At 37.6% G+C, this 26,157-nt stretch overlaps 2 protein-coding genes across 2 annotated transcripts; both read right to left on the reverse strand.

Moving 5' to 3' along the window:
* Positions 1-2,679: 2,679 nt before the first annotated feature.
* Positions 2,680-6,842, reverse strand: LOC130888035 (prolactin-inducible protein homolog). The gene is made up of 4 exons (XM_057790895.1): positions 6,748-6,842; positions 5,198-5,300; positions 3,122-3,237; positions 2,680-2,803 (listed from the first exon to the last, which is right to left on the reverse strand). Exons 1-4 carry the CDS (start codon positions 6,840-6,842, stop codon positions 2,680-2,682), a joined length of 438 nt encoding a protein of 145 aa, XP_057646878.1.
* A 12,944-nt stretch (positions 6,843-19,786) lies between these two features.
* LOC130887205 (prolactin-inducible protein homolog) lies at positions 19,787-24,562 on the reverse strand. Its single transcript, XM_057789510.1, has 4 exons — positions 24,468-24,562; positions 22,894-22,996; positions 20,233-20,344; positions 19,787-19,914 (listed from the first exon to the last, which is right to left on the reverse strand). Exons 1-4 carry the CDS (start codon positions 24,560-24,562, stop codon positions 19,787-19,789), a joined length of 438 nt encoding a protein of 145 aa, XP_057645493.1.
* Between the last annotated feature and the right edge of the window lie 1,595 nt (positions 24,563-26,157).

A 26,157-nucleotide genomic window follows, 5' to 3' on the forward strand; every position in this document is an offset into this window, starting at 1 on the left:
TAGCTATCATGAATGGTTTTAACTTTTATTCATCTTGAAATATTCTTATTTCTCTATATATTTTAATTTTCTTTGTATAATAAAGTCAGTGGACAGTTATTTATCTTCATTCTTGAAATTAGAAATTTCATGTTTTCCTTACTTTTAGGGATGTTGATAACAGATCTGAAGTCATTCCGATTTTTTTGACTCTATAACAGTTGGCATTTTTTCTCATTTTAACAATTCTATTGTTTTTTTGTTTAATTTTACTTTGAATCTGATGTACTATCTTCTCTTCAATTTATATTCTAGAGCAAAACCAGTAGCAGACACAATTGTTTGAAAACAGTTCTGTTGTTAGGTGAAGAAGCGTACTACACTTTTGTCTGTTACAAATTTTAGAAACTCTGAAGTGCTTGTTGAATAAAATGTGTTTATATATGTTTTTCTTAGGTCTAGTTTCATCAATAATTAGTAAAGTTAGGAGAGAATTAAATAGGGGTAAAGTAGTGAAGAAAGAATAACAAGAAATGTGTATGTATTAGAGATATAAAAATTAATATAAATATATTATTTTTAGATAAAGAAAAGAGAAGCATATATGTCTTTTTCATTCAGATATAAGTTAAACAGCTCTATAATTAAAGAAAAATTAAACACTAATAATAATGAAATAAAAATTTTAAAATGAAGTAAAAATAAAAAAGATCCATAATGTGAAATAAGATATTTCATCCACAATCTGTTTCTGCCTCCTGGGAGCTATTTTTTCTAATTCATTTTAAGAATATTTTATTTCCCTTTTTTTGCACTGGTGATTGAATTTAGGTTCTCCCAAATGCCAGACAACCACTCTTCCACAGCACTATATCCCTAACCTATATTTCCTTTTTTGTTATGTACATATAACTTCTTAAAGGTGTTGGGGAAGTAGTCTAAAAATTCAGCCAAGTTAGGGCAATGTTTTTTTTTTGTTGTTGTTTTTTTTTTTTTTGAGGTTTCTATTTACAGAAGACCAATTTGCACTGAAATTCCTCTTTCTCATTTCCCTATAGATAGCAGTTTGGGGTTAGATTAGCAAGCCAGTGCTGGGTTTCTTTTGATTGACTGAGTCTCTGAGGTAGAGTGGAGCTCCTATCTGCCCATATTGTCTTTGTCTGTACTTAGGTTACTAAGTTCTACTTTCATTTTCCTGCGGCCATAGATCTTTATCTCTCCTAATCTATGCATCTATCTATCTATCTATCTATCTATCTATCTATCTATCTATCTATCTATCATCTATCTATGTATCTAACTATGTATCTATGTATCTATCTATGTATCTAACTATGTATCTATGTATCTATGTATCTATATATCTATGTATCTATCTATGTATCTATGTATCTATGTATCTATCTATCTATCTATCTATCTATTATCTATCTATCTATCTATCTATCTATCTATCTATCTATCTCTCACACTATCTCTCCATCCATCAGCTATCTATCTATCATCTATCTATCTATCTATCTATCTATCTATCTATCTATCTATCTATCTATCTATCTATCTATCATCATTCCCTGGCAGTCATGAGGTTGGGTATGAGGGGGATATGGGGTGGTGGAGAAAAAAGAAAGTGGTGTGTAAATGTGAGAAAGTGAGATAGGATCTGGGTGGGTTTGTGCATGTTTCACCTATAGACTCCCTTTTCCCAATATTGTTTCTGTTTGTTTCCACTTTCAGTGATACTGTATCAAGTTCTCTGTGTACTTCCTGTGACCTGGATCCCTTTTTCTTCTAGGCAACAGCTGAGGGAAAGGGAATAAGGGTTCTGGAATGTGTAACATATATTTCGGAAGAATGGCTGTTAAGCAGCACTGTGTCCTTGAGAGAGAATACGTTGGTCCAGGAAACAGAGTGTGGAAGTGCCATCTGTCGTCATCACTTCCAATTGTGAGCATCCTGGATGGTTAGGTATACACACACACACACACACACACACACACATATAGTATTTGACAGTACGACAGATTGCCGATGTATATTCTCCCCCAGTTGTGCTTCATGTTTCCGATATGCCTTTGTTTCACACTCACATTTGCCATTGCTCAGCTCCTCAAAGTTTACTTTTGGCAGGAAAGTCAAAGTCACAATACACAAGATGCTTGGGTTTCCAAATTCACCATGAACTCTGAGTCTTTTTCTGGCCAGTAGTGGAAAAGAAGAAAAGTACAGGTCAGCTAGTCAGAGGGACAGCTGGGTGGAGTTGAACTGTGATGGTGGAATAACTTGAAACCTTTTTTTAGTTCTGCTTTGAGATTTCAGTGTTACTCTGGGAAGAGTTGCTCATTCTGACTTTGGGCATGCTCTCTTCTATGCCAAGTGGTGAGACCCAGTATTTTCCTAACTCCCTAGGATTTGAACGCTTAATATATCATTGTGTGTGTGTGTGTGTGTGTGTATGTGTGTGTGTGTCCTGGGAAAACAGTATTAAAGAAACCTTTGACTATTTGGGCAGATAAATCAGTCATTTTTGGAACAATACAGATAGTTCAATGCAAAGTTGCAGAAGTTTATTTTTACATAGCTGTTTGAACACAGAGTTCATTTCACCTTCTTTTATTTTACTGCATATATACACACAAGAAAGGAACACTTTTCCCACTGGGAAGTTTGGTGACCATGATCAATTGAAGACCTTCCAGTTTATGGTGTTACATGAATTTCTTGAGTAATCCTCCCCAGGTAGGTGGTTACTCGGTGTATTCTCTCACCTTCAGGACATATGCCCTTAGCTGGCACAACTTCTGCCATCGCTTGTAGGAAAGTGCTTTCTACAGAAAGAAAAGCAGATCTGTTAGCTCATGAACTCCACATAGCTTCATCCCCACCCCTCCCTGCTTAAAATACTGTGATTCCACTTTCTACACACATGGTACAGTAGCTGTTTGAACTCCCTTCCCTTAGTTTTGGCTCTTTCTGTCCTCTCATTTCCTATCAACTTGGTATCTGGTCAGTATTACATGCACTTTCCCCTTTTCTGCCTGCTGTCACATTGATTCTTTTATTTATTTATTTTTGAATACTCTGATACATCCTGACCTTCAATACTCTCTGACCTTTGTGAGCAGGGAGGAAATGGTCCCACTTACCAGAGACTTGGATTTTCCAGAAGAAGTCATTTGTGGCACATATGCAAGCCGTGTATGTTGCATGAGTACTAAGGTACGTGATGTATGAATTGTCCTTAGTACTGGCTCTTACCTGAAGCAAAGTGAGTGGGGGAAGGGTTAAAGAGTGTCAAAACAGAGACAGCAGCTTGAGGTTGACCATGAAGCAATATAAGCATTCCCAGTACAGTATATGCATGGACTAGCAAGTGTTTCTTCTTAACTATCAGGATATGCTTGAGACTTAGCAAGTTCTCTGTTGTTTATGTGTCAAGTTCAACTTTAGCCCCTACTGAGTGTAAGAAAGAAAGCTACTGATGTTTTCTCTGGCATAGTGAATGACTGGAGTTTAAACGTGTTTTTACACGTTGTCTATTACATTTTCCATCTAATGGAGTGGAACTATGTGTGTGTGATTGAATGCATGTATCTGGGTTTTGTTTAGCTCATCAGCCAGTTTAGGGTAGGTTTATTAAGAACTTTACTGTAGAAATAAGAGGACCAAAGAATATTGTTGAATTGTGTTGAGGGCATTAGTTCTTTTTCAACTGCCTGAGGCTGAAGATCTCTAAATCCGAGTCAAAGAGAATGGTGCAAACCTCCCCAGAAACAAGAGGTGTTAAAGCAGGAGGCACAGGTTGTCTACTCTGGTGTATGACAAAGACTGGCAAACAAATGGAGTTTATAATCCCAGCTCTCTAACTTTCGTGTTCCGGTTTTGTGACAGAGTTCCTGTCACACTGATTTTTCTTTCTATCACTGGGAAATGATAGTACCGATTCCTGGATCCCTTGCATGAAGTCATGAATCTTTCTACTATCTTAATGAAGGATACCGTTTTAACTTAAAATAACATGTTCATTGCACAAAGAGAAACTGTCCCAGGTTGAAAATTCTTGTCTGACTATGTTAGATTTCTTTTTTCTTTCATCCAAAAGATATAAAACTTTTAATCAATGGTCATATAAAATGAATGACTTCTTGTACTTGACTTAATCCATCTTCTGTACTCAAAACTAAGTAGAGACAATCAGCATATTTGCCCAATTCCAGATCAAATAGCATTTGTAGCACTTATTTTTTAATCCGGGTAACTACCAGGGACTTTTACCCTGTATTTCTATTATGGGTTTTGGCATAACTAAAAGTTTCCTTTCTCTTTGAAATAATTTTTAGTTCAGTATTTTTTTAAATTATATATATATATATATATATATATATATATATATATAATATTGTGTGTATATGTGTGTGTTGTGTGAGCATATGTGCATGTGGTGTGTGTGTGTGTGTGTCTGGTGTTCACAAACACCAGAAGATGGTATTAGATGCCCTAGAACAAGACCCATCTGGGGTCCTCCAAAAAAGCAGCAAGTGCTCTTAACCACTGAACCATATCCCCTGCCCCTGAACTTTCATTTTGTTTGAACTTTTTCTAATAGACCAAGGAGAATGTTAAGGAATTGTTAAAGACAGCGAGAAGAAGGTGAACAGTTTGGAACAATTGAAAAAAGTAGACACAAGAATGAAGGTGGAGACATTGTGTGTCTGTGCATACTGGGTGTAAATAGGCCCTCACCCTGAGGGACAGCAGAGTCACCTTTCTCCTATAGTTCCCCTTCCTTCCAAAGTATATTGATCTTCATCTTCTTGACTCTCCATCATTGCTGCATGATGTGGAGTCAGGAGAGGAGGTAGGGACATAAGACCAATAGTGTTTCCTGTTCACTGACACTTCTATTTGTCTTTGTCTCATTGTGATTTTCCTTGATTTTTAGTTTTCCAATTGTTTTTCCTTTTCCGTAAATTTTCCTCTCGTTTCCTTGTGAAGACCTTTATCCCACTGCTACAATTCCCCACTCACCAATATCATTCACTACCTTATTACTTTACTTTAGGGATTTCAAAAACATACATTTCTAACACAATTTCTCTGAATTTCAAATCCACATATACAGAAACATTCAAAGGGTAGCATTTAGCACAATATTAACTCACTGAAACTCCTTTACTATATAATACTTTTTCGTGCTAACTCTCAATTATTCACTTACCGCCATACATTTATTTTCATTGTTTGTAATTGTGAGTTTCACTTCAAATTGATTTGCTTTTCTCATTGGAGAAATTTTCATGTTTAGTGAAAGTAGATTGCGCCTGTAAGAGTAGAAACAAAGAATCACATTAAAGTCCAATACTCAGGTGTCCTTTTAGGGACAGGCAGAGAGAGCCCGCAGGACAAACTGCTTAGGAGACGCCTGTAAAGCTTAACACTTTACTCTGGAAGGAACCTTTGCATCTGACTTTTCTCAAAGTATTCCATATTTCTAGCCAACACACGTATCTAACAGGATGAGATGAATGGAGGCCAGAAAAAAAAGTCACAGTCCTTGACACCCTCTTGAATGTGGATGCCTGGGCTGGCCAAGCTTCTTTCTCTTTGTCTGTTCCTAATCATCATTCCACGGTGGAAATTTACAATTTCACAATTTACCTCAGTGCACTCATGTTTCTCTTTTCTTTATACAATTGCCTCAAACTCCCGAAATCTCTCTACCTTCCAAAAGCTGAAGTAGCAGAAGGATTTGAAACTTTCAGGTTCTCCTTATTCAATCATGTAGATCAACCCAGCTTCATAGTAACAAATAATGTACTTCACCATTTTCCTTCGATTTGCTGCTGCTTAGGCGTGAAGTAGGGAGCATGTATGGTTCTAGTTAACGAAAGTTCAATTTGCAACTAAAATGCTCTTGGCCTCATTTCCTATGTTGCCCAGTGCTCTGCATTCCTTAGCAGGCAAATATCACCACCTAAACTAACACTGATTCATTACCATCTGGTAGAGTCTTTTTTCACATATGATTCTGTGTACTGTTAGTGAATTCTGATTCCTTTCTGTAATTAAAGGCTTCCTCTTGTCAAAAGGGTTAGGAGCCTTTGTATACATTTCTCTTTATAGGAATTAGAATCTGGTACTTCTTTTCCCTTCAGTCACAGAGTTATAAAATATAGAAACCTTGTGTAAGTACAGAATGTGTATAACCGGTATGTAAGAGGGGCATACAATCAAGTTTCTGCAGATTTTTCTTTTGTTTAAACAAACCTGATTCAGTTGAGGTCAAAAGTGCCCTGCATATTACAGTTGATGAAGATGTTGACTTTTACTGTACAATTTAGATGATTGTTCTGTGAGTAATCGATTAGTTTTGTTTTTGTTGTTATTTGAGTCAAGACATTCGCTCTGTCACCAGGGGAGTCTTGAAAGTGCATTCCTTTGTATCTATATACCAGGTTTAAAATTAGAGATGAAATATACCCTATCCATAGCTTATCCCCAAAATACAGTCAAGGCTCACCTCTCTGCCCATACTTCTCACGGTGATTAAATTGAGGAGACTGTAAACCTAGGCAGAAAAATCAGTTTGAACAGAAACTTTTGCTACCTAGTCATTTGGTATAAGGAATAGGCTTGTGAAGGTACAAAATGCCTCAGAGTTTAGAAAAGTGAAACTCAGCCACAAATAGTGAGTGAGAATCCAGTATGTGTCCCCACCAAGCAGGAACATATCTCTAGGAAGGTGGTATGGAAAAGGGGGTGCCTTACCAAATGATATGGCCATGGGCAGTCTTCAGAATTAAGCACACAATCAGGAGAAGCATAACAGTCCTGGGCTGGTAGAGAACTTGAAGAGGAGGCATGCTGCAAGAGTTGACACTCCTGAGTCTTGACCATCTGGAACCTAGATCTCTCCTTTTATTTATAGCAGGGACACAGTGAAATAGATGGGTATCTCCACCCAGCTAAATTTGTCATATGTCGGGAACCCCTTCCATTCTGACCTTGTTTATTCTTCAGAAACAAAGGTCAGTATTCAGTTGGAACATCAAATTAGATTGTAGTGAATAAGATATGAGTTTTTTTTCCTGACTGTATGTGAATAGAATGTTCTTAGATTAAGAAGATGGATCCAGTTCCAGTTTCTCTAAATAAGATTTGTTCTTTTTTATCCTTTGCTTTCTAACCTGCTCTTACTATGAAAATATGGAAATTTAAATCATTTCTTTTTGTCTCTGGAATACCATAAAATTTCACCTCCCTTGTGGCTCAGAGAACCCCAACTAAAAAGTTTTCCATAGTTGAGCTATGACTCAGAAGTTTATTATTCTCAATTCCCCTTACTTGTGACCTTAGGTATAAGGTCTAGAGAACTATGCCCAAATTCTTTAAATGATTGTTTATAAATGCTTGTTTACATTTAAAAGGGGATATGCTATAGAGATTTGCATTGGTAAGGATCTTGGTTTACTGATACAAATTTAATGTCAGTTTTGTTATATGTATATTTCTGCTCTTGATTAAGGTATTGTGTTTGTGCATCTCATTTAGAAATGTAATGTATAATTTAGAATTAAAGATTAATAGATAATCATCTATAATAGTTAATCTTATAGTCATGTTAGTTAGGTTTTCTAGATATATAGAGACATATTTCAGTTAGATAGGTATTCTACAAATCTTTCAGAGACCTTCAAAATGTTTTAAGAATTTAGACTTTTCATGACAATGACACATATCTGCTCCTGGCAGCACCAATGTACTTCAAGAGGAGAATGGACATCACAGAGGCTCTTTATGAAGTTTGTTAGCCATTTAGGGAAGGCACTGCTTTGCATAGAATGCTTATGCATTATAAACTGGACATGCAGAACTGAAAAAAAAATGAATACTAAAGCTGCCTAAAGAAGGTAAGTCTTCAGGGTTTCTGCTTCATAAAAGAGTCTACCAGACATTCTGCAGGACATACAAAAAAGTGACTGACAAACTGTCAATATAGGCAAAATTGTCTTTTAAATTTCCTGCTTATTGGAAAAGTCTGCCAGACACTATGGGCCTGTAGACTAAAAGTGGATGCATTAACGGTAGAGAAGAACTTTGGGTGACTGTCCAGGCAGCAAAATGTCTCTGTCAATTTTACAGTTTTGAAACTTGCTTACAATGTACTTCCTGTCACTTAGGTAAAATCATATCCTCATGGGGTAAAATATATTATTATAGTTTTCCTTAGTTATGATAAAACATAAAGTAGATATAAACATTGTAACTATAATTCTTGCTTAACACATGTTTTGTTATATGTAATTTTACTAAGTTAAAGTTAAGAATTTCCTTTTTATTTAAACAGAAAATGGAAAATGGTATGAGAAGGTCTTCTGTCTATATCTTGCTTTTATTGGTTAATGAATAAAGAAGCTGCCTTGGCCTGTGATAGGGCAGAGTAGAGATAGGTGGGAAAAACTAAACTGAATGCTGGGAGAAAAAAGGCGGAGTCATGAGATGCCATGTAGCCACCAGAAGGGAAAGAAGTGAGCTGCCAACTGGAACCTTGCAGATAGGCCACAGCTTCATGGTAAAATATAAAATAATGGAAATGGGTTAATTCTAGATGTAAGGGATAGCGAGCAATATGCTCAAGCTATTGGCCAAACAGTATTACAAATAATATAGTTTCTGAGTGATTATTTTGGGTCTGGGTAGCCAAAAACGAACAAGCGGTCTTCTCCAAACACTGTAGGATATGATAAGTCTTCCCTTGCATACAGAGTAAGTTTCTTGAAAATTCAAGGCATATATTTATGAAGAAGTCACATGTGAATAGGTGGTACAGATTTATTTGATGTATTTTCAACTATATCATCAGAGAGCATAAAATTGGACAGTTTAGCTTCTTGTGTATTGGTTTTTCCAGAAGTCTTGGGTTCATGTTGAAGGGATTCTGGATAGCTGGACCATGGTGAGCATAGCTCTGGGAGGCCTTGTCCTTGTCTCCAATTCTTCTCTTTGCTAAAAACCATTAGATTACATTCCTGAAGTTGGTCACCAAGGTTTATTCCCTTATTGGATTCTTTCTCCTCCTGAGGATGATTACCAACGTACAGCTATCAAAGTATTGAATCCAGAAATCAAAATTACCCTTTGGCTCACCCAATTAACTTTAACAGTTAAAATGAAACATCTCATTATAACGTGGGGTTTTGCCTTGTGCTTTATAAGCTGTGATTTTCCTATATGCCACATTTGTCCCCTCTCTATCTGGAGCCAGTCTTCGTCCCTCCAGGACAAATAACCCTGCCCCTCTCCTTTGTTTCTTTTCACTTCACCCTTTTTCATTATCTCCTGTCTTTGTCTCTTTTTCACTGCCCTTTGTCCCCTTTGGGCAAATAAACCTTATTTGTTCTGAGAACTTGGTCTTGGGGTTCTAAGGGGTCCTTTTCCTTCCACACATTAGATTTGCAGGGATTGTAACCCAGAAACTTTCAGGAGAGGTCTTGCCATTCTAGTTCTCCACTTCTCATACATCAGTTACTGCTCAGCCTGCTCTCTCCATAGGTGGGGAGCTCAGGTGTGAAGAAAGATGCCAGGATTCATTTTCAAAGGGAACTTTTGCTTACCTCCTTTAAGGTGTAAGATGATAAGCAAGCTAAATAAACTCTTGGAGAGTTAGAGTAACTAGGAAATACATATATGTGCCCACCCACCATTGAAATAGGAAAATCTTGGTACCCTGTGTAGATGGCAAGGTGATGTTCAAGTCTGTATGTGTTAGATAAGCTCAGAATTCAGAGTGTCAGCTATTCCTGGATTCTCCTTGAAATAGAATGCTGAAGTGTCAAGATCTCAAGTTTACCTATGGTTTAAGATGGCATCTGCTGCATCAAGTTTTTATTTTATGTACTGTCTATGGATTGAGGAGGGCTACTGTCAAACACCAAGTGCCATGCGGCCCTAGATTTCATTTTTAATATAAACTTATTAAATGAACTATCTCACTTTGCTTACATTCATTGATTACTTAATATTTTTGAGTCTTCCTTATCTTTTGTTTAAATTGGATGTTTGTCAACCTTGTTAAATGTTTCAAAGAATTGTTTTTTATTGCAATGATTGTATGTAATTATTAAAGTTTCTATTCCATTAAGTTCAGGAAAATGAGGAGAAAGATGACCTGGATCAGCAGATCATTCTTCAATGCCAGGATCCTGGAAGAAAAGACCAAGAGATCAGAAGATAAACAGGAGAAGTTAGAAACTAAAAGAAAGCTTGAGATTAGGAGTTCTTGCAAAAGCTATGTTCTATTGCAACCTTATTAAGAAGTACAGCCTCTTATATAGTATTTCTGAGGGGAAATGAGGAAGAACTTAACAAAAAGCTTATCAAATAATGTTGCACAAGGAAACACAGGGTATCTCAAGATCCAGTATTGTACAAGGGAACACAGGGTATATAAGATTATCTCTGACTGAGCACACAGCAGCCTTGAGACTGATAAACATTGCCTCCTACAGTGGCAGCTGGCTTCTTGGGATCTCTCTATATACATCTGGGCTTTAGGGAATGAATAGTTCCCAAAGAACTGGCCCCAGGCTATTATTGACTTTGCTAAGCGTGTTCTTGTTTTTGAAAAGGAATTATATTCCTTTTCCATATATGAAGGCCTCAGGGCAAGACTCAGTTGATCACACCAGGCTTTGAAGGGAGAATAAGATAAGGTAACTGTGGAGTGAAACATAGTCAAATAGTATTACATGTATAGAAAAGCCTGGCATCTTATTCAACCTCAGTAACTCTTCTCAACCAATGACTAGTTTAGCCTCTTTGGTGGTTTGAGTAGATATGGCTCCCATACTTTCATGTTGTTGACTGCTTAACACATAGGTAGTAGCACTAGTAGGAGCTGTGGCCTTGCTGGAAGATGTGTATTATTGTGTGCGTAGGCTCTGATCATTATATGCTTAATATGCCCAGTGCAATGCACAGTGTCCTTCTGCTGCCTGCAGATCAAGATGAAGAATCGCTTAGTTCCTTTTCCAATACTGCCTCTGCCTGCATGCTGCCACACTTCTTGCTATAATGATAATGGATTAAACTTCTGAAACTGTCAGCCAGTCCCAATGAAATTTTTTTTTTTTAATAAGAATTTTTGTGGTCATGGAGTCTCTCTCTTCACAGCAACAGAAACCCTAACATTCCAGTGCAGAACAAGGGAGGGAATGTGGGTAAAGATAGTTAAAATTAATGCCAGTTTTAGGGGTAGTAAAGAGACTTGATACAGTAGAGTCTCCCTACAATATGTGCAAAAATGAAGGTAATACAAATTAAACAACCAATTAATGGGGGAGACAGAGTCTCAAATGACCATTTCTTATCACCAAATAAATCTTCCATATTCAGGACTGGATTATAGTTAATTGAGTTGTTGGCCCAACATCCCAGGCTTTTGCTGAGACTACAATTTATTCTACACATACTGACGTCAAAGGTCCATTGCTAAAGAAAATACTTCACACAATTCATTTAACATGGAGAATTTGAATGAGTGTCTACAAACTTCATTCCTACATTCTAGTGTCTTTGGTGCAGAAAGTTACTTTGCAGGCTACCAAACGAGAAATGTAAACACCAACCCATACAAAATATGCTAGTGTAATGGTGACACAAAGATTATGGGTGTAACCAATTGATAGCTGATATAACTTTAATTCTCACTCCACCAGGTGGATCCCTTTCCTGGCACTGTTTAGGTGACCAAGAACCTGAGACCAGATAGCCCAGGGACCTACGGTAAGACCAACTACTCCTGTTCTACAAAAAAATTCAAGATAAAAAGAAGTAAAACCAAGTGTAATAATAAAATGACCCCCAATGACACTGTGTTTCACTCATATATCAGTACTGTGCTCGGCATTTATCTGAGAAACTTACTTTTTATACGTTGTATTTATATCTTGCTACTTTGATTAAGGTATTTATTAGTTCTAAGTTTTGGGGTGTTATTTAGAGTCTTTTACGTTTACATTATGTTGTCAAAATAATTATTTTTTTCCTTCTTTGTTTCATTTTTGTTCTTATTGCTCTACTGAAAATTTTGAGCTTAATAGAGTGGAGAAAATAGGTACCTGTGACATTCTAGAGTTTAGGTGATGGGCTTCTAGGTTCCAGTTTATGATAATGTTGGCTGTAAGTTTCTCCTTTATTACATTGAGTTGCGTTCCTATTATTTCTAATTCTTTCAAAGCTTTTTATTATAAATACATATTCTACTGTTTTGAAGGAATTTTTGAAATCTACTGAGGTGGCCATGAAGTATCTGTTCTCATATCTTTTTACATAGTAATTATTTCTTTTTAAACATATTTTGAACCACCTCTCTTGTATGTGCTTATATGTATATGTGCATGCATATTTGTTTATGTTTATATATTGTATATTCCATATGTATGCAGTTTCTTCAGGATTTTTATATGAATTCATGTTGAACTATCTCAAATGCCCTTTATATTATATAGCCAACTGGTATACTCTTCCCTGGGAAAGACCATTTCTCCTGTTTTCAACATTCCTCATTTGCCTGTAGTTCTTTTTTTGCTTGTTTGTTTGTTTTTTTGTTATTTTTTTAATTTATTTATTTATTAAAGATTTCTGCCTCCTCCCCGCCACCGCCTCCCATTCCTTCCCCCTCCCCCGATCAAGTCCCCCTCCCTTGTCAGCCCAAAGATCAATCAGGGTTCCCTGCCCTGTGCGAAGACCAAGGACCATCCACCTCCATCCAGGTCTATTAAGGTGAGCATCCAAACTGCCTAGGCTCCCACAAAGCCAGTACGTGCAGTAGGATCAAAAACTCATTGCCATTGTTCTTGAGTTCTCAGTAGTCCTCATTGTCTGCTATGTTCAGCGAGTACGGTTTTATCCCATGCTTTTTCAGACCCGGGCCAGCTGGCCTTGGTGTGTTCCTGATAGAACATCCCCATTGTCTCAGTGTGTGGGTGCACCCCTTGAGGTCCTGAGTTCCTTGCTTGTGCTCTCTCTCTCTCCTTCTGCTCCTGATTTGGACCTTGAGATTTCAGTCCGGTGCTCCATTGTGGGTCTCTGTCTCTGTCTCCTTTCATCACCTGATGAAGGTTAATATTCAGGAGGATGCTTATATGTTTTTCTTTGGGTTCATCTTCTTATTTAGCTTCTCTAGGATCATGAATTAAAGGCTCAATGTCCTTTGTTTATGGCTAGAAGCCAAATATGAGTGAGTACATCCCATGTTCTTCTTTTTGGGTCTGGCTTACCTCACTCAGGATAGTGTTTTCTATTTCCGTCCATTTGTATGCAAAATTCAAGAAGTCATTGCTTTTTTACTGCTGAGTAGTACTCTAATATGTATATATTCCATACTTTCTTCATCCATTCTTCCATCGAAGGGCATCTCGGTTGTTTCCAGGTTCTGGCTATTACAAACAATGCTGCTATGAACATAGTTGAGCATATAATTTTGTTGTATGATAGGGCATTTCTTGGGTATATTCCCAAGAGTGGTATTGCTGGGTCCAGGGGTAGGTTGATCCCAAATTTCCTGAGAAACCGCAATACTGCTTTCCAGAGTGGTTGCACAAGTTTGCATTCCCACCAGAAATGGATGAGTGTACCCCTTTCTCCACAACTTCTCCAGCAAAGGCTATCATTGGTGTTTTTGATTTTAGCCATTCTGACAGGTGTAAGATGGAATCTTAAAGTTGTCTTGATTTGCATTTCCTTGATCTCTAAGGAAGTTGAGCATGATCTTAAGTGTCTTTTGGCCATTTGAACTTCCTCTTTTGAGAATTTTCTGTTCAGCTCAGTGCCCCATTTTATAATTGGGTTGATTAGCCTCTTACGGTATAGTTTCTTGAGTTCTTTATATATTTTGGAGATCAGACCTTTGTCAGTTGCGGGGTTGGTGAAGATCTTCTCCCAGACAGTGGGTTGCCTTTTTGTCTTGGTGTCATTGTCCTTTGCTTTACAGAAGCTTCTCAGTTTCAAGAGGTCCCATTTATTCAATGATGCCCTTAGTGTCTGTGCTGCTGGGGTTATACGTAGGAAGTGGTCTCCTGTGCCCATGTGTTGTAGAGTACTTCCCACTTTCTCTTCTATCAGGTTCAGTGTGTTTGGACTAAATTTGAGGTCTTTAATCCATTTGTACTTGAGTTTTGTGCATGGTGATAGATATGGATCTATTTTCATTCTTCTACAGATTGATATCCAGCTTTGCCAGCACAAAATGTTGAAAATGCTCTCTTTTTTCCATTGTATACTTTTAGCTCCTTTATCGAAAATCAGGTATTCATAGGTTTTTGGGGTAAAGTCAGGGTCTTCTATTTGATTCCATTTTGCCTGTAGTTCTTGCTTAGGTTAGAGGCCAGTGTGCTTTCCCCATTGCACATTAGCACATCATCTTAGTTAGGGTTTCTAATGCTGTGAAAAGATACCATGACCTTAGAAACTCTTTTTTTTTTCGTTTTTGTTGAGCTCTATATTTTTCTCTGCTCCCCTCCCTGCCTCTCCTGTCCCCCATTAAACACTCCCCCAAGGTCCCCATGTTCCCAATTTACTCAGGAGATCTTGTCTTTTTCTACTTCCCATGTAGATTAGATCTATGTAAGTCTCTCTTAATGTCCTCATTGTTGTCTAAGTTCTCTGGGATTGTGATTTGTGGGCTGTTTTTCTTTGTTTAATGTTTAAAAATCACCTATTAGTGAGTACATGTGATAATTGTCTTTCTATGTCTGGGTTACCTCACTCAAAATAATGTTTTCTAGCTCCATCCATTTTCTTGAAAAATTCAAGATGTTGTTATTTTTTTTTTCCTGTGTAGTATCGATTGTGTAAATGTACCACATTTTTTGTATCTATTCTTCAAAGATTTAAAGTTCTTGTCATACAAGTCTTCCCACTTGTTTGGTTAGAGTTATTCTGAGATATTTTATGATATTTGTGGCTATTGTGAAGGGTGTTGATTCTCTGATTTCTTCCCCAGCCCTTTTATATCTGTGTTCAGGAGGGCTACTGATTTTTTTTGAGTTAATCTTGTATCCTGCTACATTACTGAAAGTGTTTATGATTTGTAGAAGTGCCTTGGTAGAATTTTTGGGGTCGCTTATGTAAACTATCATATTATCAGCAAATAGTTGAGAGGTTGACTTTTTCTTTTCCAATTTGTATCCCCTTGATCTCCTTTTGGTGTCTTATTATATAGGACCTCAAGAACTATATTGAATAGATATGGAGAGAGTTGACAAGTATTTTTCATGACAAGTAATGTTCATGAGTGAGATTGGTCTGTAATTCTGTTTCTTAGTAATGTATTTCTGTGGATTGGGTATCAGGGTAATTGTAGCCTCATATAAAGAGTTTGGCAATGTTCCTTCTGCTTCTATTGTGTGGAATAATTTGGGGAGCGTTGGTATTAGTTCTTCTTTGAAAGTCTTGTAGAATTCGGAGCTGAAACCATCTGGTCCTGGGCTTTTTTGGTTGGGAGACTTTCGATGACTGTTTCTATTTCTTCAGCAGTTATATGTCTGTTTAATTTGCTTATCTGGTCTTGATTTAATTTTGGTAAGTGATATTTATCCGGAAAGTTGTCCATTTCCTTTAAGTTTTCCAATTTTGTGGAGTACAGGTTTTCAAAATATGACCTGATGATTCTCTGTATTTCCTCCACATCTGTTGTTATGTCCCCATTTTCATTTCTGAGCTCATTAATTCAGATATTCTCTCTCTGCCTTTTGGTTAGTTTGAATAAAGGTTTGTCTATTTTGTTGATTTACTCAAAGATCTAACTTTTTGTCTCATTGATTCTTTGTATTGTTTTCTTTGTTTCTATTTTGTTATTTCAGCTTTCACTTTGAGTATTTCCTGCTGTCTAGTTCTCTTGGGTGAGTTTGCTTCTTTTTGTTCTAAAATTTTCAAATGTTCTGTTACTTCACTAGCTTGGGATTTTTCCAGCTTCATTATGCATTTAGTTCTATGTACTTTCCTCTCAACACTGCTTTCATTGTGTCCCATAAATTTGGGTATGTTGTGTGGTCACTTTCATTGAATTTTAGGAAGTCTTTAATTTCTCCCTTTATTTCTTCCTTGATTCATTGATGATTCAGGTGAGCATTGTTTAATTTCCATGTGTTTGTGAGTTTTCTGGAATTAGTATTGTTGTTTACTTGTAGTTTTAAACCATGGTGATCTGATAAGGTACATTGGGTTGTTCCAATTTATTGTATTTTTTGAGGCTTGTTTTGTTACCAAGTATGTGGTCAATTTTTGAGAAGGTTCCATGAGGTTCTGAGAAGAAGGTATATTTTCTGTTTGGATGGTTTATTCTATAGATGTCTGTTAAGTCCATTTCAGTCATAACATCTGTTAGTTCTCTTATTTCTCTGTTCATTTTTTTGTCTGACCCACCTGTTCAGTGGTGAGAGTGGAGTGTTGAAGTCTCCCACTATTAGCGTGTGGGGTTTAATGTATGACTTAAGCTTTAGAAGTGTTTCTTTGACAAGTGCCCTTGTGTCTGGGGCATGGATGTTCAGTACTGAATTTCCTCTTAATGATTTTTCCTGTGACTAATGTGAAATGACCTTCTTTGTCTCTTTTGACTGATATTAGCTTGAAGTCTATTTTGTTAGATATTAGGATAGCTACACCTGCTTGTTTCTTAGGTCCATTTGATTGGTATATTTTTTCTAACCCTTTACTCTTAGACAGTGTCTGTCTTTGAGGTTGAGGTGTGTTTCTTATATGCAGAAAAAGGATGGATTCTGTTTTCATATCCAATCTGTTAGCCTGTGCCTTTTTATAGGTGAGTTGAGTCCATTTACATTAAGGGATATTAATGACCTGTTATTACTATCTCCCGTTAATTTAGTTTTCATTGTTGGTGATGTTAATTTGTGCGTTTCCCCCTTCTTTGGGATTTCCTGCTATGAAACCATCAATTGTCTGTGTTTTTGTTGGTATAGCCAACTTCCTTGGGTTAGAATTTTTTTTCTAGCATTTTGTGTAGGGCTGGGTTTGTAGCTAGATATTGGTTAAATCTGGTTTTGTCATGGCATATCTATGGTGATTAAAAATTTTGCTAGGTATAGTAGTCTGGCCTGGTATCCATAGTCTCTTAATGTCTACATAACACTTGACCATGACCTTCTGGCTTTCATTGTCTCCAATGAAAAATCTGGTGTAATTCTGATAGGTCCACCTTTATATGTTACTTGGCTTTTTTTTTTTTTTTTTGACAGGGTTTCTCTGCAGCTTTTGGTTCCTGTCCTGGAACTCACTCTTGTAGACCAGGCTGGCCTCAAACTCACAGAGATCCGCCTGTCTCTGCCTCCCGAGTGCTGGGATTAAAGGCGTGCACCACCACCACCCGGCTCTTACTTGGCCTTTTTCATTTGCGGCTCTTAATATTCTTTGTTTACTCTGTACGTTTAGTGTTATAATTATCATGAGGCATGGAGACTTGGTTCTTTTCTGATTCAGTCTATTTGGTGTTCTGTAAGTTTCTCATATCTTCTTCATAGGCATATCTTTCTTTAGGTTGGGAAAGTTTTCTTCTATGATTTTGTTAAATATATTTTCTGTGCTTTTGAGTTGAACTTCTACTTCTTCCATACCTATTATTCTTAGGTTTGGTCTTTTCATATTTTCTGGATATTTTAGGTTAAGCTTTTGTTAGATTTAATGTTTTCTTTGACTGATGAGTCTATTTCCTCTATTGTATCTTCAGTGAGATTCTCTCTTTCATCTCTTGTATTCTGCTGCTCCTGCTTGTGTTTTTGGTTCCTGATCATTTTCTTATGATTTTTGCTTCTATAATTCCCTCGGTTTATGTTTTCTTTTTTGTCTCTATTTCAGTTTTCAAGTCTTAATTAGTTTCTTTCATATGTTTGATTGCTTTTTCTTTGTTTTCTTTAAGGAATTTGCTGATGCTTTCAATTTTTTATTTGTCTTTTCCTCCATTTCTTTGAGGAAATTTCTCATTTCCTCCTTAAGAGTTTCAAGCATTCTCCTGAATTTATTTTTAGGTTATTTTTTCTAGCTTCATCTATATTTGGTTGTTCAAGTCTTGCTATTGTAGGGTCTTTAGGTTTTACTGGTTTTGTGTTGCTCTTTGAGGTGTTGCATGTATTCTTACCTTTTCTACTCATCTTTTCCTCTAATAGGTGTGATTGGGGCTGTCTGTGATTCTGTTTATTAAACTTCTAGGTACCAGTGAATCCAAATCTCAGATGGTTATTCATCATAGTACAGTCAGTGCCATGGTTCTAGTTACCCCTTAGTCACTCCATGTTCCTGGAGATTGCTCAGTGCTCCTGGGCTTTGTTCTACTCCAAGGAGTGTCTCAAGCCTGTTTTAGCCTAGGTTGTTGGCTCAGACCTGTTTCTCTAAATGCCCCTGGTCTAGTCCATTCTTGCAGAGGTCTCTAACTTGGGATTGGTCCTGTAAAGGACTCTGGCTCTGGTATCCTCTCTTGGGGTTCCCAGGCTTGGGTGTTCCCAGACCTGTATAGGACCTGGCTCAGGCTTATTCTCTCAGAGGTCCCGGACTCACACTTGGACTGGCAGAGGTTTCTGGTTCCTGCCTACTCCCTTGGAGGTCCCAGATTCATGCCTAGACCTGCAAATGTCCTGGCTCAAGCTTAGTTCCTGGGAGGTTCTAGACTCCTGCCCAGACCCATAGGGGTCCTGGCTGAGGTCTACTCTCTTGAAGGTCCCAGATTCAAGGCTGGACCTTCAGCAGTCTCTGTCTCTGGTTCACTTGCTCAGCAGTTGCTCTCTGTACCTGTTCCTATGGAGTTCTTGTCTCAGGTCTGCTCACCCCTAGATCATTGGGTGCCTTTCTCCCCTAGGCAATAACTAAGAGGGAAAAGGAATAAGGGTCCTGGAATGTGTGACATATATTTTGGAAGCACGGTTGTTAAGCAGCACTGTGTCTTTGGGAGAGAATATGTTGGCCCAGGAAACAGAGTGTGAGAGTGTGGAAGTGCCATCTGTCATCATCACTTCCAATTGTGAGCATCCTGGAAGGCTATATATATATATATATATATATATATATATATATATATGTAAAGTATTTGACAGTAATGGCAAACTGTTATCCCAAAGCTTTGCCGATGTATATTCTCCCCCAATTGTACTTCATGTTTCCGATATGCCTTTGTTTCACACTCACATTTGCCATTCCTCAGCTCCTCAAAGTTTACGTTTGACAGGAAAGTCAAAGTCACAATATGCAAGATGCCTGGGCTTCCAAAAGCACCATGACCTCTGAGTCATGACCTCTGGCCAGTAGTGGAAAAGAAGAAAAGTACAGGGTCAGCTAACAGCTGGATGGAGTTGAACTGTGATGGTGGAATAACTTGAAACCTTTCCTTAGTTCTGCTTTCAGATTTCAGTCTTAACTCTGGGAAGAGTTGCTCATTCTGACTTTGGGCATGCTTTTTTCTATGCCAAGTGGTGAGTCCCCAGTCCTGTCCTCACTCGCCAGGATTTGAACGCTTATTACATCATTGTGTGTGTGTGTGTGTGTGTGTATGTGTGCGTGTGTATGTGTGTGTGTCCTGGGAAAATAGTGTTAAAGAAACCTTTGACTATTTGGGCAGATAAATCAGTCATTTTTGGAATAAAGATACAGATAGTTCAATGCAGAGTTGCAGAAGTTTATTTTTACATAGCTGTTTGAACACAGAGTTCATTTCACTTTTTTTTTCTGCAGAGGTACATACAAGAAAGGAACACTTTTCCCACTGAAAAGTTTGGTGATCATGATCTATGGAAGACCTTCCAGTTTACGGTGTTACAAGGATTTTATGAGCAACAGTTCTCATGTAGGTGGTTACTGGGTATGTTTGCTCACCATCAGAACATATGCCCTTAGCTGACACAACTTCTGTTTTTGCTTGTAGGAAAGTTTTTGCTACAGAAAAAAAAGCAGATCTGTTAGCTCATGAACTCCACATAGCTTCATCCCTACCTCTCCCTGGTTTAAAATACTATGCTTCCATTTCTTTCACTCAAGGTACAGTAGCTGTTAGAACTCCCTTCCCTTAGTTTTGGCTCTTTCTGTCCTCTATATCCTGTCAACTTGGTATCTGGTCAGTATTACATGCACTTTCCCCTTTTCTGCCTGCTGTCACATTGATTCTTTTATTTATTTATTTTTGAATACTCTGATACATCCTGACCTTCAATACTCTCTTACCTTCGTGAGCAGGGAGGAAATGTTCCCACTTACCAGAGACTTGGATTTCCCAGAAGAAGTCATTTGTGGCACATATGCAAGCTGTGTATGTTGCATGAGCACTGAGGTACTTGATGTTTGGGTTGTCCTCAGTGCTGACTTTGACCTGAAGCAAAGTGAGTGGGGGAAAGGTTAAAGAGTGTCAATACAGAGACAGAAACCTGGGATTGACCATGAAGCAACATATGCAATTCCCAGGGCAGTATATGCTTGGACTACCAAGTAGTTCCTCTTAACTATCAAGATACACTTGATGGTTAGCAAGTTCTCTGTTGTTTATTTGTCAAATTCAACTTTAGCCCCCATTGAGTCTAAGAAGGAAAAACTGGTGTTTTGTCTGGCATAGGGAATGACTGGAGTTTAATAGTGTTTTGACAAGTTGTCCTGTATCTTGTTGACCATGTCCTTTGCTTTACAGAAGCTTTTCATTTTCAGGAGGTCCCATTTATTGTTTTTCTCAGTGTCTGGGCTAACTGGGGTTATATTTAAGAAATGATCTCCTGTGGCAAGGCAATCAGATGTACTTCCCACTTTCTCTGTATGAGGTTTAGTGTGGTTGGCTTTATGTTAAGGTCTTTGATCCATTTGTACTTGAGTTTTTGAATAGTGATAGATAGGGATCTATTTTCATTCTTCTCTATGTTGATATCCAGTTATCATATGTACTCACTCAAAACTGGCTTTTAGACATAAAGAAAAGAAAACCAGCCTAGAATTCACAATCTCAGAGAATCTAGATAACAAAGAGGACTCTAAGAGAGGCCTACATGGACCTAATCTACATGGGATGTAGAAAAAACAAGATCTCCTGAGTAAATTGGGAGCAAGAAGACCATGGGAAAGAGTTGAAGGGAAGAGTGGAGAAGGGAGGGGAGCAGAGAAAAATGTAGAGCTCAATAAAAATCAATAGAAGAAAACCTTAAAAAAAACAAACAAGTTATCATATATTACATTTTCCATATAAGAGAGTAAGACTGTGTGTGCATGCATACATGTGTGTGTTTGTGTGTGTACGAGTGTGTGTGTGTTTGAGTGCATGTGTCTGGGTATGTTTGACTGATTATCAGCTGGTTTAGTGTTGGATTACTAAGCCCTTAATTTTAGAAATGTGAGGGTTGAAGAATATTATTGCATCATATATAGGGCATTAGTTCCCTTGCACTTGCTCTGAGGCTGAAGATCTCTTAATTAGAGTCAAAGAGAATGGTGCAAACCTCTTCAGAAGCAAGAAGGGTTAAAGCAGGAAGCACAGGCTGTCTACTCTGGTGTGGTGATCAGATTATGACAAAGATTGGCAAACAAATGCAGTTCAGAACCCCACCTCTTTGACTTTTCTGTTCTGGCTTTGTGACAGAGTTCCTGTCACACTGATTTTTCTTTCTGTCATTGGAAGATAAAAGTACTGATACCTGGATCCCTTGCATGAGATCATGAAACTTTGTACTTTCTGAGTGAAGGATACCGTTTTTGACTTAAAGTAACATGTTTATTGCACAAAGAGAAACTGTGCCAGCTTGAAAATCCTTGTCTTACTGTTATTTAGATTTTGTTTTTCTTTTAGCCAAGAGATATAAAACTTTTAATCAATGGTCATATAAAATGAATAACTTCTTGTACTTGACTTAAGCCATCTGCTGTGCTCAAAACTAAGTAGAGACAATCAGCATATTTGCCCAATTCCAGATCAAATAGCCTTTTTAGCATTTATATTTAGTCTGCGTAAATACCAGGTACTTTCACCCTGTATTTCTAATATGGCTTTTGGTATAATTAAAAAATTCCCTTCTTTTTTTATAATGATTTTTTATTTTAGTTTTTAAAAAAGGTTTTACATAGATCTATTTTGTAGTTTGTGTGTGTGTGTGTGTGTGAGCATGTGTGCATATGTGCATGCGTGTGCATCCAGTGTCCACAAACTCCAAAAGATGCCCTAAAACAAGACCCATCTGGGTTCCTCCAAAAAAGCAGCAAGTGCTCTTAACCACTGAACCATATCCCCTGCCCTTGAACTTTCATTTTGTTTGAACGTTTTCAAAAAGACCAAGGAGAATGTTAAGGAATTGTTTAGGATAGTGAGAAGGAGGTGAACAGTTTGGAACAATTGAAAAAAGTAGACCCAAGAATGACGGTGGAGACATTGTGTGTCTGTGTTTATTGCCTATAAATAGGCCCTTACCCTGAGGCACAGCATAGTCCCTTTTCTCCTATAGTTCCCCTTCCTTCCAAAGTATACTGATCTTCATCTTCTTGACTCTCCACCATTGCTGCATGATGTGGAGTCAGGGGAGAGAGGAGGTAGATACATAAGACCAATAGTGTTTCCTGTTCACTGCCACTCTTATTTGTCTTTGTCTCATTGTGAATTTCCTTGATTTTTAGGTTTCCAATTGTTTTTCTTTCTGCTTAAACGTTCTTCTTGTTTCATTGTGAAGACCTTTATCCCACTGCTAGAATTCCCCACTCACCAACCTCATTCACTACCTTATTACTTTACTTTAGGAATTTCTAACACATATATTTCTAACACAATCTCTCTGAGTTTCAAATCTCCATATAGAGAAACATTCAAAGGGCAGCATTTAGTACAGTATTAACTCACTGAAACTCCTTTACTATATAATACTTTTTCATGCTAACTCTCAATTATTCACTTACCGCCATACATTTATTTTCATTGTTTGTAATTGTGAGTTTCACTTCAAATTGATTTGCATTTTTCATTGGAGAAATTTTTATGTTTAGTGAAAGGAGATTGCGCCTGTAAGAGTAGAAAATGTAGAAACAAAGAATCACATTAAAGTCCAATACTCAGGTGTCCTTTTATGGACAGGCAGAGAGAGCCCGCAGGACAAACTGCTTAGGAGACGCCTGTAAAGCTTAACACTTTACTCTGGAAGGAACCTTTGCATCTGACTTTTCTCAAAGTATTCCTTGTTTCTAGCCAACACACATATCTAACAGGATGAGGTAAATGGAGGCCAGAATAAAAAAACAAGTCACAGTCCTCGAAACCCTCTTGAATTTGATGCCTGGGCTGGCCAAGCTTCTTTCTCTTTGTCTGTTCCTAATCATCATTCCACGGTGGAAATTCACAATTTCACAGTCTACCTCGGTGCATTTATCTTTCTCTTTTCTTTATACAGTGATCTAAAACTCTTCAAATCTCTCCCTCTTCCAAAAAGTTGAAGTAGCAGAAGGGTTTAAAACTTTCTGGGTCTCATTATTCAATCATGTAGATCAACCCAGCTTCATAGTAACAAATGATTCACCTGACCATTTTCTGTCTGCTTGCTCCCTTTAGGCCTTAAGTAGGGAAAACTTAAAGTTCTAGTTGACAAAAGTTCAATTCTCAACTCAAATCCAGTTCTCTTGGCCTCATTTCCTATGTTGCTCAGTCCTCTGCCTCTCTTAGAGAAATTTTCTCCCTTAGCAGGTAAATATCCCCATCTAAACCTCTATGGATTCATTAAAATCTGGTAGAGTCTTCTTTTACATATGATTCTGTGTACTGTTAATGGATTCTGATTTCTTCTTGTAACTAAAGTTTTTCCTCTTGTCAAAAGATTAGGAGCCTTTGTATACCATTTTCTCCTGTAAAAATGGGAATCTAGTACTTAGATAATAGATTAACCACACAAAAAACCTTGCATAACAATTATAGAAAGTATATAACAGGCATAGAATGGGGAATACAATCAAGTTTGTGCATTTTTTTTTCAAACAAACCTTCTTCAGTTGTGGTCAACAGAGCCCTGCATATTGGAGTTGATGAATAATGTTGGCTTCTGCCATGTAATTTAGATGACTGTTTTGTGGATTATTGATTAGTTTGGTTTTTGTTGTTATTTTAGTCAAGACATCCACTCTGTCACCAGGGGAGTCTTGAAAGTGCATTCCTTTGCATCTGTATAGCAAGTTTAAAATTAGAGGTGAATTATATCCTATCCATAGCTTATCCCCAAAATGTAGACAAGGCTCACCTCTCTACCCATACTTCTCATTTTTGATGAAATTCATGAGGCTATAAACCCAGACAGATAAATCATTTTAAACGGAAATGTTTAATTGTCTTCTAGTTATTTGGTATCAGGAATAGGCTTGTGGTGCTACTTGTTTCCTCAGAGTTTAGAAAAGTTAAACTCAGCCACAAATAGTGAATGAGAATCCAATATGTGTCCCAACCAAGTAGGAACATAGCTCTAGGTTGTGTAGAAAAAGGGGTGTCTTACCAATCATGTTGACCATGGGCAGTCTCCAGAATTAAGCACACAATCAGGAGACGCATAACAGCTCCGGGCTGGTAGAGAACTTGAAGAGAAGGCATGCTGCAAGAGTTGACACTCTTGAATCTTGACCATCTGGAGCCTAGAGCTCTCCTTTTATTTACAGCAGACAATGAAGCAGATGGGCAGCTCCACCCAGCTAAATTTGTCATATGTCGGGATCCCTTCCATTGTGACCTTGTTTATTCTTCTGTAGCAAAGGTCAGTGTTCAGTTGGAACTTCAAATTAGATATTTTTCTTTTTTTTTGTCAGTATGAGATCAGTATATTCTTAGATTATTAGGATGGATACAGTTCCAATTTTTTCTAAGTAAAATCTGTTCTCTTTTTTTTTGTCCTTTCTTTCTTACCTGCTCTTGCTCTGGAGATATTTAAATGCTAATTACTTCTTTCTGTCTTCTGGGATCATAGAACCTCATCTCCCTGATCTCTCAGAGAACCCCAACTAAAGAGTTTTTTATAGTTGAGCGATGACTCAAAATTTTATTATTATTCATCGCCCCATATTTGTGTTTTTAGGTACAAAGGGTCTTCTGTAGAAAATGATGTTTTTCCTTTCATACAAAGAAAGTTTCTTGAAAATTCAAGGCATATATTTATAAAGAAGGCACGTGTAAAAAGAGGATGCAATAGTATTTGATATAATTTTAACCATGTCATCAGAGAAGAAAAATTAAAACAGATTAACTTCTTGTGTATTGGTTCTTCCAGAAGCTTTCGGTTCACACTGAAAGAACTCTGGACATCCAGAGCATGGTGAGCATGGTTCTGGCCGGCCTTACCCTGTACCCCATATTCTCTCCTTCCTCAAATACCATTATATTACATTCCTGAATTTAGCCACCATGGCCTATTCCCTTAGGCTGTCTACCAATGTCTAGTTATCAAAGTATTGAGGTCCAGCAATCAAAAGTCCCCTTTGCCTCACCTAATAACATGGCCAATTAAAATTAAACACCTCATCCTAATGTGGGGTTTAGCCTTGTGCCTGTATAAACTTCCATTTTCCTATATACCACATTTGTCACCTCTCTATCCAGAGGCAGTCTTTGACCCTTTAGGACAAATGTCTCTGCCCCTTTATCCTTATTCCCTTCCACTACTCCCTTGTCCCCTATCTCCTGTGTTTGTCTCTTTTTTCCTTCCCCTGTCTCTCTAGGGCAAATGAATCTCCTTTGTGCTGAGAACTTGATCTTGGGGGTCTTGAGCCAATACATTTCCTTTCACACATTGGATGTGTAGGAATTATAATCCAGAAACTTCCAGGCAAAGTCTTATCATCCTTGCTGTTGGCTTCTCTAACTTTAGTTACTCTTCAGCCTGTTTTGTCCACATGTTGGGAGCTCAGGTGTGGAGAGAGATGCCAGACTCTATTTTCAAAGGGAATTTGTGCTTATCTCCACTGAACTGAAAGATAATAAGTAAGCCGAAGAAACTCTTGGAGAGTTAAAGTAACTATGGGACCCATGGCTTTGCCCACCTACAATTGAAATAGGAGAATCTTGGTACCCTGTGTTAGATGGCAAGGTTTTGTTCGAGAGTGGATGGGTAGGGATAGCTCAGAATTCAGAGAGTCTTCTATTCTGACATTCTTCTTGAAATAGAGTATAGTGATATTTCATTTGTATTTTAATAA

This window comes from Chionomys nivalis, chromosome 1 (assembly GCF_950005125.1).
Source record: "Chionomys nivalis chromosome 1, mChiNiv1.1, whole genome shotgun sequence".
NCBI classification, from domain to species: Eukaryota; Metazoa; Chordata; class Mammalia; order Rodentia; family Cricetidae; genus Chionomys; species Chionomys nivalis.